Genomic DNA, 12,800 nt, shown 5'->3' with positions numbered 1-12,800 from the left:
AAAATAAAAAAATGGTAACCTTTGCTTATATTTAGGATGAACACAATTATTGCTGGACTGCATGGGCCCCCCCTAGCGGCTGGGCCCCAGAAAACGTTCCCCTTTATCCCCCCTTATGGACGGCCCTGGTCACACACACACACCACAGTCACACACACTACAGTCACACACACCACGGTCACACACACTACAGTCACACACACCACGGTCACACACACTACAGTCACACACACTACAGTCACACACACTACAGTCACACACACTACAGTCACACACACTACAGTCACACACACTACAGTCACACACACTACAGTCACACACACCACGGTCACACACACTACAGTCACACACACCACGGTCACACACACACTACAGTCATACACACCACAGTCACACACACTACAGTCACACATACCACGGTCACACACACCACAGTCACACACACCACGGTCACACACACCAGTCACACACACTACAGTCACACACACTACAGTCACACACACCACGGTCACACACACTACAGTCACACACACCACGGTCACACACTACAGTCACACACACCACGGTCACACACACTACAGTCACACACACTACAGTCACACACACCACGGTCACACACACTACAGTCACACACACCACGGTCACACACACTACAGTCACACACACCACGGTCACACACACTACAGTCACACACACTACAGTCACACACTACAGTCACACACACTACAGTCACACACACTACAGTCACACACACTACAGTCACACACACCACGGTCACACACACTACAGTCACACACACCACGGTCACACACTACAGTCACACACACCACGGTCACACACACTACAGTCACACACACCACGGTCACACACACTACAGTCACACACACCACGGTCACACACACTACAGTCACACACACCACGGTCACACACACTACAGTCACACACACCACGGTCACACACACACTACAGTCATACACACCACAGTCACACACACTACAGTCACACACACCACGGTCACACACACCACAGTCACACACACCACGGTCACACACACCACAGTCACACACACCACGGTCACACACACACTACAGTCACACACACCACAGTCACACACACTACAGTCACACACACCACGGTCACACACTACAGTCACACACACCACGGTCACACACACTACAGTCACACACACCACGGTCACACACTACAGTCACACACACCACGGTCACACACACTACAGTCACACACACCACGGTCACACACACCACAGTCACACACACTACAGTCACACACTACAGTCACACACTATCACACTACAGTCACACACACTATCACACTACAGTCACACACTATCACACTACAGTCACACACTATCACACTACAGTCACACACTATCACACTACAGTCACACACTATCACACTACAGTCACACACTATCACACTACAGTCACACACTATCACACTACAGCCACACACACTACACTGTTTACGCTCACGCTGAGCTCAGGCTTATGCTGATGTTCAACAGATGCTGATTGACAGGATCGAGTGCTGGGAGGAAGTGAGCGACTGCCTGAGAGGAAGGACCACCCTCCTGAAACTGGAGGCGGAGCTTATGGTGAAAGCCACGGGCCAATCAGTGGAGCAGCTGAGATGTGATGGACAGCTGGACACACAGATTCTCAGTGACTTCCAGACTGCGGTTAATGAAGCAGTGGAGCAGAGCGCTGAGGGTACGACACACACACACACACACACACACACACACTCATTGACCACACATCTAAAATCAAGTTAAAGGAATTATTTTAAAAATGAAAATTCTGTCATCATTTACTCACCCTCAAGCTGTTTCAAACCTGTATGGGTTTCTTTCTTCTGCTGAACACAATGGAAGATATTTTGAAGAGTGTCGGGAACCAAACAGTTGAAGGACCGCATTGACTTCACTAGAACTAAACGATTAACTCTGTTTGCCTCTCTGGGTTCGGGTCATGTTCAGATAGAATGCCACCTGAGATCTTCAAGTGATGTTGTGTAAGGATAGAGGATCTGCGAATCTTAAACATATTCTTAAATTGGTAATCCCACATTAACGTGATGTTCTGTGGCCTGCAGAGATCAGACGTCAGACGGAGACACTAGCGCTCGAGCTCGCTCAGAAGATCTGTGTGAGGAGGAGGAGGATGATGAAGACTCAGAGCTGCGAGTGGAGTCGCGTGTCACACACACACTCACACACAGACACACACTCAGACGCCCGACTCATGATGAAGGTGAGAAACACACGGCAGCGTCAAAACTGCTGTAGAGACCATCTGTCTGTCTGCTCTTCTGTCTGTCTGCGCAGGCGTTTGACTGTCTCACTGCTCATCTGTCTGTCTGTCTGACTGCTCTTCTGTCTGTCTGCGCAGGCGTGTGTCTGTCTCACTGCACATCTGTCTGTCTGCTCTTCTGTCTGTCTGCGCAGGCGTTTGACTGTCTCAATGCTCATCTGTCTGTCTGTCTCACTGCTCATCTGTCTGTCTGTCTCACTGCTCTTTTGTATGTCTGCTCTTCTGTCTGTCTACTCATCTGTGTCTGCGCAGGCGTTTGACTGTCTCACTGCTCGTCTGTCTGTCTCACTGCACATCTGTCTGTCTGCACTTCTGTCTGTCTGTCTCACTGCTCATCTGTCTCACAGCTCATCTGTCTGTCTGCTCCTCTGTCTGTCTGTGCAGGCGTTTGACTGTCTCACTGCTCATCTGTCTGTCTGCTCTTCTGTCTGTCTGCTCATCTGTCTCACAGCTCATCTGTCTCACAGCTCATCTGTCTCACAGCTCATCTGTCTGTCTGCTCTTCTGTCTGTCTGCTCATCTGTCTCACTGCTCATCTGTCTGTCTGCTCTTCTGTCTGTCTGCTCTTCTGTCTGTCTGCTCTTCTGTCTGTCTGCTCTTCTGTCTGTCTGCTCATCTGTCTCACAGCTCATCTGTCTCACTGCTCATCTGTCTGTCTGCGCAGGCCAGGGCTCGACATAAGCAATGGCCCGATGGCCCGGGGCCAGTAAAAGAGTATGTCGGGCTAGTTGATTGGCCAGTGAATGGCCATCAGCAAAACAAACAGCAAACGTCATATACAGTGGCGCGAAGAGTGTCAATGTTACTTCAGGTAATAACGTGTTAAAATGTCAAAGAACTACGAGGCTGATACGAGAAAGAGGACATTCCTATAGGGCTGGGCGGTAAATCGAGTTTGTACAATATATCGATTTTTTTTAAACGATATGGAATGAGGCAATACTGATATCGATACAGTAGTTTGATACGAGCACATCTGAAAAATAGCGGAGTATAGCCTACGCAGTGTGAGCTCCTGCAGTGAAAAACATAGTACAATTTGTCCTAAACATGACACAAGCTTATATTAAGCACTTCAAAATAACTGGTAAGATATAGTTAACAAGTTTAAAGCAGCTTGCCCTGTCAGATGCTCTGACAGATACTGTTGCTGACTGACAGATAGGCTAAATACTTGCGCTGTTTAATGCGTTTGAGACGTGGTGCTTTCCTCAGTGCTTAACTTACATTTTAGAGGTATATTCTCCATCTGTAAATGTTAGAAAGTCAAACAAATATGTCCATTTCACTGTCAGGAGAGGACGAGCTTCTGCAAGTGAATCTCCGCTAATATTCAAGCTTCCGTGAATGAGCGCCGCCGCGAGCACGCGCGCCTAACAGACGGAGCACAATAGAAGAGTAGCGCAATAATTCTGACTAAAATATACATCTTGCTAAAATATTTGTTGTTGGAGACAATAAATGTGCCATATGTGGAATTTTAAACCTACAAGTAGGCCTATGTTTTTATGAAAGTGAGCATTATAACGGGGTAATCACATGCAGGCTATATAATTAGTTGTGCTTTTGTTTTTATTTTCATTTTTAGTTTAGCCTTAGTCATTTTAAAAACAAAAGCATTATTTTTGTTTTTAGATTGTAATGTTAGAATGTAATGTGATTTTAACCTTTTTGCACGTAATATATTGCATAGCCTACATTACATTCACTATATTTGTTTCCATATCCTTCAATATCAACATTGTTTGGATATCATTAAGCAGGATGTGAAATATTTTTTTTTAAATAAATACAGATTTTCTTTATCCAAATAGAAAAACTTAGAAAGTACCGAGATATATATCGTATATCGCCATTTAACCAAAAAATACCGAGATATGATTTTTTGGCCATATCGCCCAGTCCTAATTCCTAGTGTCATGGAAAACGCAGTACACCTGGCTGGAGAAAGGCGATGAGGGCATGTACTGTTTCGTTTGCCGGAAATTTACAACAAAAGCCGACCAAAATGCAAAATGCATAACCGGCCTGCCGACGGGCTATCTAAAAATAGTGTAATCAAATTCCCCCCTAAACTTCTGCCTAGCCGCCCTAAAAATGTGTGATTAAGTGTAAGCTATACACAAATTTGTGTTCGCAGTTTTTTTTTTAGGTCATAAATGTTAAACGTATGACAAAAACAATCAGGCAAACTAATATACTTTTGTCTAATTTCGCCATTTTGAAGTGAAAATATAGCTTATGTAACTCATCACTCATGTAATGTAATAATTAGTTTGCTGTCATTGTGAGGGGCCAAGAAAAATTCATCCTAATGTATACAATAAATACAGTTTAATGTAAAAGTGCTTTTCATTCTATTTCTTTCAGGGCCAGTTAAAATATAGAAGGGGCCAGTAAAACTCTGATCTACTGGCCCTGGGGGCCAGTGGGGATTTTTTTTTTTGTTGAGCCCTGGCGCAGGCGTGTGCCTGTCTCACTGCTCATCTGTCTGTCTGCGCAGGCGTGTGCGGAGCTGCAGGCGAGACACTGGCGTCAGAGGAGAGAGTTTGAGCTGCAGCAGGACAGCAGAATCACTGAGGCTCTGTGTGAACGCTGGACGGTCAGTATCATAATCATAATCTATAATCCTCGATCATACAGAACCTTTCAGAGCCTCTGGGTTGTGGCACAGAAATCACAAACAGAGGCACAGAAAAACGCAGTTAGCTTTATTTTTTACTATTGTACTGTCACGTTTACCGTATTTTCCGCACTATACGGCGCACCGGATTATAAGGCGCACCTTCAATGAATGACCTATTTTAGAACATTTTTCATATATAGGGCGCACCGGATTATAAGGCGCATAAGATACTGCAGTCAAACGTTTGACTGGGTTTGCGTTATGCATCCACTAGATGTCAACAAATGTCAACAAAACAGTCAGATAAAGTCAAACTTTATTAAGCATTCTGACAACTCCGTTAACTCCCATGGTAACGTTGTTCAAACGTTAAAGGAAAACTCCGGTCAATTTTAACATTGAGCTCATTTTTTTGTAAATTTGGAGTGCTGTCAGTACAGATAACAACGACAAAAACCGGTGTTGCCTACACCGTGTTATCCTCTTTTTAAAATTTGCACCCTGTTGACTTAAACGGGAAAAGTTTTAAACCTGCTTTTAGCCTCTTAACAACCTTAATGTGTCATTACAACTGCACAGCCATGTGAGTGAACACGGTGAATCTGACTCCAGTAAATGTGAAAGATATGAATAAAAATGATGTTTATTCAGCCAGCTCACATACCCGTATTTCTTCCTGTTTTCGGCCGAAGTCCACAGTAGGCGATTGTCGAGTGCGCGCGCGATCATTGGTAACTCAGCAACAGTGGAGACTCAGACTGTCAGCTGTCAGCTGATGACGGTGCTGTGTGGTGTGTTCTCTATGTGAGAATATCAGCTCAAATCGATAGTTCATCCGAATCAGATGTTGAACACACGGAGGAGGTTTGATCGCGCGCGCGAACTCGACAATCGACTACTGTGGACTTCGGGCGAAAACAGGAAGTAAATACGGGTATGTGAGCTGGCTGAATAAAGAGATTATTCCTGCCTTCGTGAAAGCTCGGATAACAGTTGAGACTGATATATCAGCCCAGGCATCCACGATCCATTGGCAGATAGTGGCGTAAGTCGCCCGGCGCTGTCTCCCCGTCTTGGTGAACGTGTGTTCCCCATCCATATATAAGGCGCCCCGGATTATAAGGCGCACTGACGTTTTTTGAGAAAATTAAAGGCTTTTAAGTGCGCCTTATAGTGCGGAAAATACGCTACTACATATGCCGCAGATATTCCCTTATTATTTGATGTGATGATGACCAATATTATTACACAACCCATGTGACGTGTGTGTGTGTGTTTGTATCCACACAGAGCTTGTTTGGTCAGAGTCGTGGACGCTTGGCTGATTTGTGCGCAGAGTTTGTCCTGAGCAGCATCACTACAGGCTCCACCCCCACTACAGGCTCCACCCCCACTACAGGCTCCGCCCCCACTACAGGCTCCACCCCCACTACAGGCTCCGCCCCCACTACAGGCTCCACCCCCACTACAGGCTCCGCCCCCACTACAGGCTCCACCCCCACTACAGGCTCCGCCCCCACTACAGGCTCCGCCCCCACTACAGGCTCCACCCCCACTACAGGCTCCGCCCCCACTACAGGCTCCGCCCCCACTACAGGCTCCACCCCCACTACAGGCTCCGCCCCCACTACAGGCTCCGCCCCCACTACAGGTTCCGCCCCCTCTTCAGGCTCCGCCCCCTCTGCAGACCTCTGCCAATCAGTGCTGAAGAGCATGAAGCTCACCGTGGCCAATCGGATGCAGCGAGAGGAAGGCCACGCCCACACACGCCTGCGCAGGCTCCGGGAGCAGCTGCAGCGGCGCAGACAGGTCTCTCTGCAGTCATGTGGAATATTATGGGATGTCAGGGCTCCAGACTGCCTCCTAATGTCGCATTTCCAACCTTTCTCCTGCCGGTGCCACTAAACTTAGCCGGTGGGAAGCGTTCACGAACAGCGCTGACGTAGAAAGCAGGAGAAACAGCGGCTGTCTGCTCCACGAATCAGCAGCTTTTACCATGAATGTAATGTAGTAACACTAACGGTAACCATGGTATCGTCGGAGAAATAGTCTAGTGTTTTTACATTATTCATTTCAAGGTTCATGCTAACTTTTAGGAGTGAAATTCAAAGACTTTTTAAAGTGATCCCACTTTTTCCTTCAAATCTCTAAATATGATCCAGTTTTAATGTTATTTTTACGTGATGATTCGTAAAACTAAAAGTTTAAAGATGAAGAAACTTAACTAACACTTCGTGGCTAACAAACTTTTATTTAAAAAAGAGCTGAAATGAGCACTATAGCCAGTAGATGGCGGCAGAGGAGCAGTCAGTGCCGTACAGCAGGAGTCACAGTCTCTTCACAGTGCAGAGCGAGCAAAGAGCGGCGCTTCATAGTCACTGAAGCCGACGGCAGTTCAGAGCATTTAATAAGAGTCGAATATTTACATTTTTGCATGTTACTGTTGTCAATAAAAGTTAGTTTTATCTGCATCTCAATTCAAGCTCTGTGCTTTACTGTCACAGTTCTGAAAAATAAACATGTAATATTATTAGTAACTGCACTTATTAATGCATAAAAGCAGTGATATGAGTTACTGCCCTGGATGCTGATGTGTGTGTGTGTGTGTGTGTGTGTGTGTTGCAGGTGTGGACGGAGGACGAGGCTTTGACTCGCGCGCGTCTTCATCACTTCGGAGAACAGCAGCGCGCCGTCGTCATGGCGATGGTGTCCAGGCACTCAGATATGCAGATGAGGTGAGCATGTGATGCGCTGATTGGGCGCTCGTTGGCTGGCCTGATTGGTGTGTGTGTGTGTGTGTGTGTGTGCTGATGAGCTGCTGGATTGCAGGAGTGCTCATGTAGACGAGCAGCAGCTTCTGCTGATCCTGGAGTTCCAGAGGCTTCTAGCAGCGCGAGCCTTTCACCTGCGGCTGATGGACGAGATGAAGCTGGCCATCCAGTCAGACACACAGGTGAACACACACACACACACACACTAACACACACACACACACACACACTAACACACACACAGACACACACACACACACACACTAACACACAGACACACACACACACACACTAACACACACACACACACACTAACACACAGACACACACACACACACACACTAACACACACACTAACACACACACACTAACACACACACAGACACACACACACACACACACACACACTAACACACACACAGACACACACACACACTAACACACTAACACACACACACACTAACACACACACAGACACACACACACACACACACACACACTAACACACACACAGACACACACACACACACACACTAACACACTAACACACACACACACTAACACACACACACACTAACACACACACACACTAACACACACACACACACACACACACACACACACTAACACACTAACACACACACACACTAACACACACACTAACACACACACACACACACACACACACTAACACACTAACACACACACACACTAACACACAGACACACACACACACACACACACACACACTAACACACACACACACTAACACACACACACACTAACACACACACTAACACACACACACTAACACACACACACACACACATGGGCGTCAGTTTGGTCTGAAATGTGGTGGGTACAACGACACATTCAGTTTTTCTCTCTTTCGCACAGGTCATGTTTGACAGACGGTGTCCTGTAGCTCAGGCCTGCTGATGTACACAGGAGTTAGCGTAGTTTTGGTCCAGGTCAAGTGGAGTCGGACAAAAACTACGATAAAACCTGTTGCATCTTTTGCAGCGATTTTTGTGTGAGCGTATCAGTGAACACCCCAGGCCACTCGCTGAGTTTAACGTCTTTGTAAACTAAAGTTTAATGCGTTTTAGGAAGGATTGTTTCTGTGAATTGTTTCGGAAAATTTATCGGGCCAGCAGCATGTGTCCAAATTTTAATCTTAACCGTTCTATTTCATCAGAAACAACCTTGAAACAGGGCTTTAAGTGTAAAATACCGAACTTGTCCTTTAAATAGTAGGCTACTTTGGGTTTAATTGGTCGTACAATGAGATCTGATATGTTGTAGATGTTGTAGATCAGCCTAGTGTGCGTATACTGTAATGGTCCAGTGGAAGAATTCTTGCCAAGCGTGTCGGAGGTTCTGGGTTCTGATCCGCACTCGAATAGCACTCGCACTCGAGGGGAATTTTTCCCCTCATAAAACCGCTAATGTTCATCAGTGGTTGTATATCAAGCAGGGACGCGTTTGTTTGCATTTTGTTTTGTGATTTCACCGGAACGAATGGAGAATCTCCGCGGCGGACTGAAGTGAAGACACTGCGGCGCGAGCCAACAGAACACTGGATCCGCGCCACTGACCGCAGAGGCAGCGAGCACATGATCACATGATTAAAAAAACAACATGTTAGCGCTAGATCGCCTCTTATTTAACAAACGAATGGAACGAATGCTCTGCTAGTGAACTGGAGGTGTTTTACTTGTATTGGTGCTAGGGCTGTGCGATAGACGATGGCTGACAGACGTCACGATGTTGAGCCAGCATCGCGATTTTGGGTTTATTACAGCACGTCAATTCACCAGTTTCTCCCGAAATACATGGCCGTGAACTGGGAGAAGAATAGAGTTGACTTCATAGTTACTTACACTGTGTGTCTGATATTAATAAAACCCGTCGGGAAATATATGTGAACAGGTTGTTATTGCTGCTTCCATAGACACTATTGTGTATTTTACAAACTACAAATGTATTGTTTTGCTATATATTATATGTATTTAAATGTCTGAAACCTAAAATCAACATTATGTGGTTAAAAACACTGAATAGTTGTGATATATTCGCATTCGCTCTCAGTGCTGCTGCTGATGAGATGTGGAGGACAATATCTCCGCGTGTGCTACGCCTCTTAGCTGTTCTAAATCCACTGTAAAACACGGCTTTGCCCCGCCCCTCCTCCCGATATCATCGTCCGTCGCGATGTTTCACTGTACACATCGTCTGATGCCAAATTGGCAGACATCGCACAACCCTACGGGGTACATCCGGACGCGAGATGTTTCAAAACTGGTGGGGACAAAATCGACCCCTGGCAAATAGTGGTGGGGACATGTCCCCCCCGTAAATGACGCCTATGCACACACACACACACACACACACACACACACACACACACACACACACACACACACACACACACACACACACACACACACACTAACACACACACACACACACACACTAACACACACACACTAACACACACACACTCACACTCTCTCTCTCTCTCTCTCTCTCTCTCTCTCTCACACACACACGTTTATTTAGTTATTAATGTAAAAGGTACATTGCATAAACATTTATTGTTTACTTCTGATGTTCTTCCTCAGTGTTTCTCTAATATCTAAACATTCTTACATCAAGACACATTTACTGGAGAAGCAACACTGAAGATATTGAGTCTTGTTTACTAATAAAACTGATAACTTTGTCCCCAAATATGGTAAAGTCGATACAAACACACACAGACTGAGGTTGAGTGTTGTGTTGTGTGCAGGACGCCTCTGTCGCCGTGGAAACGGTGTCCTGTGCAGAGGCTGTGATTGGCCAGAATCTCCTGCACGAGCTGGAGGCGTCGGCTGAGATGCTGCAGGGCCACGCCCACCTCCTGCTAGGCCACGCCCTCTCGCGGGCCGCACGCCTGCGCAGCGACACACAGCAGAAGGTCAGCGAGAGGGGCGAGGTCACGCTAGAGGACACACACATACAAACGCAATCTGTAGACTGAACACGTGAGACGCATGTGCGCCGTCAGCGCTCCCTCGGGTTAGCGGTTTGGGCGTTTACGCGGAGATGATCACGTTTTTAAACCTTGGATCCTGTTTCAGAGTGTGTGTTCTCGAGCTCCAACACTGCTGTGTGTGAATGAGCGGCCGGAACACATGAACAGTTTCTGTCTTCAGTAGAGTGGTGTCGTGTTAGCGTATGGAGCCAGATCAGACTCATTAATAATTCACGCAAAAAATACGATTCACACATGCGTAGACAATTTCACATGCGTGAAACCTAATTCACGTACACACAAAAAAAAATCACGTGCGTGAAAAAAAAACATATTCACAAAAAGCAATTCACATGCACAAAATAAAATTATATATTCATAAAATACATTTCACAAATGCAAAACACAATTCGTAGATATACAACTGTGCACAAAAACCTTTGAATCTTTAAAATGTACGAGTGTGTCCTTGAATTTGAATGTGCAAATCGTCATTCACGTACGAATCGCCTTGGATGTGTGTGTGTGTATTTTTGAGACTTTCCTGGCAGCGCTTACTCCTAAAACAGAGCAGTCGTACTCTTCAGCCAATCAGATTTAAGCTCATCAATCGACCAATCAGTATCACGTGAGGGCGGGCCTATCTGTGTGTTACGTCATCAGCTTTCGACCAGTTCATGGCTGAGCAGAGGTAAGTGCAGTTAATCGTTCATTTCGGTGTTAACTGAAGTTAAAGAAGCTTGAGATCAGTTGATGCAATAGTTTATTAACTGCTGTTTAGTCCACATGTGAACATAAACATTTATTTTTAGTATTGATGGATTTTCATGTCCTGTCCACCACACATTCAACTGATGATAATGTATGTAATGACGTGCATATATAGGAGACATGTTTTGTTTTAAGCATCATATATTATGTAGTTTTATTGTTTCAGATTTCCGAGACAGATGAAGAATGAAGTTGCAGACAACCAGTACTGTGATCTTACCATTCCTACTGTAAATCTTTGAAAACAGTCATGTTGCAAGCCAACCATTTTGACAGTTGTTTCAACAAGAGGTTGAAAGTGATGCATTGTTACTGTATTCATTTGTCTCCTGCGGACTATATGTACACGCTCTAGGAATACAGCCTTGCTATGCATGCATTATTAAATGTTCTTGTCAGAATGAAAAGATTCAAAGACATAGTTCAATTTGATGTACACGTTTTATTAATTTTAACGTTTCCGAAATTCTTTGGGAATAAAATATATATAAAATGACTTGATCATGATTAATGTTCCTGTTACATATGAAGATCATGAACATTCAGTACAGAGAAATATACATCTCTTCCAGAGTTGTGAGATCCAGTCAGAGTCTGCTTTGCTTTTAAAGTATATAAATATAAGTGCAATACATCAAGTGAAAAGTGAACAAATGAATTGTGTTCAATCCAGTCATCAGTAGACCTCTCTGTTAGGACATATCAGATTTTGTCCTGATATTTAAAATAGTAACAACCTATAGTACGAGAGGTGCAGACAGAGGACGTGGGAAATTAAGTGATGGTATTTGAATAGAGTTTACTGAGTAATCTTAGTCGCATAATCTTAATTGCCTCTCTATGATAAGTACCTTTGTCTTATCAGCACAAAATCAGATTTGCCTATTTTACTAAGCAAAGTAAAATTAAAGCTTCACAATATTGTCCTGTGAGACCCTAAGATGACAATAAAAAACCTTATTTAAAAACCTTAAGATGACAATACAGCACAAAACATAAGGAAATGCATGTTGAATATTGGTAACACTACAATATGGTACAATAACATTACTTAATGTATATTAACTAACCATGAGCAATACATTTGTTGCGGTGTTTGATAATCTTTGTTAACATTAGTTAAAAATATAGCTGTTTATTGTTACTTTACAGTGCATTAACTAATGTTAACAAGATTTTAATTAAGTATTAGTAAATGCTGAAATTAACATTAACAAAAAATAATTAAAGGCTGTTTACGTGCAGTTCATTATTAGTTCATGTTAACTAATGAAACGTTATAG

At 44.5% G+C, this 12,800-nt stretch overlaps 2 protein-coding genes across 2 annotated transcripts in view; both read left to right on the top strand.

The window, feature by feature from the left end:
• The window catches only part of LOC130073397 (evC complex member EVC-like), a 31,906-nt gene extending 25,239 nt beyond the window's left edge, over positions 1-6,667 (top strand). The window contains exons 9-13 of the mRNA XM_056238793.1: positions 1,526-1,730; positions 2,116-2,273; positions 4,837-4,935; positions 6,250-6,399; positions 6,449-6,667. Of these exons, the coding sequence (XP_056094768.1) occupies positions 1,526-1,730; positions 2,116-2,273; positions 4,837-4,935; positions 6,250-6,399; positions 6,449-6,667 (831 nt within the window). The remainder of the gene's footprint in view (positions 1-1,525; positions 1,731-2,115; positions 2,274-4,836; positions 4,936-6,249; positions 6,400-6,448) is intronic.
• The window catches only part of LOC130073409 (uncharacterized), a 13,341-nt gene continuing 7,133 nt past the window's right edge, over positions 6,593-12,800 (top strand). The window contains exons 1-4 of the mRNA XM_056238806.1: positions 6,593-6,768; positions 7,585-7,694; positions 7,789-7,912; positions 10,522-10,689. Coding sequence (XP_056094781.1) covers positions 6,673-6,768; positions 7,585-7,694; positions 7,789-7,912; positions 10,522-10,689 — 498 coding nt within the window. The 5' untranslated portion in view covers positions 6,593-6,672. The remainder of the gene's footprint in view (positions 6,769-7,584; positions 7,695-7,788; positions 7,913-10,521; positions 10,690-12,800) is intronic.

Source organism: Rhinichthys klamathensis, unplaced genomic scaffold (genome assembly GCF_029890125.1).
Source record: "Rhinichthys klamathensis goyatoka isolate OS25496 unplaced genomic scaffold, OSU_Roscu_1.1 h1tg000545l_1, whole genome shotgun sequence".
Taxonomy (NCBI): domain Eukaryota; kingdom Metazoa; phylum Chordata; class Actinopteri; order Cypriniformes; family Leuciscidae; genus Rhinichthys; species Rhinichthys klamathensis.
Note: the sequence above shows the minus strand (reverse complement) of the source record. Positions and strands in the feature narration are given on the sequence as shown.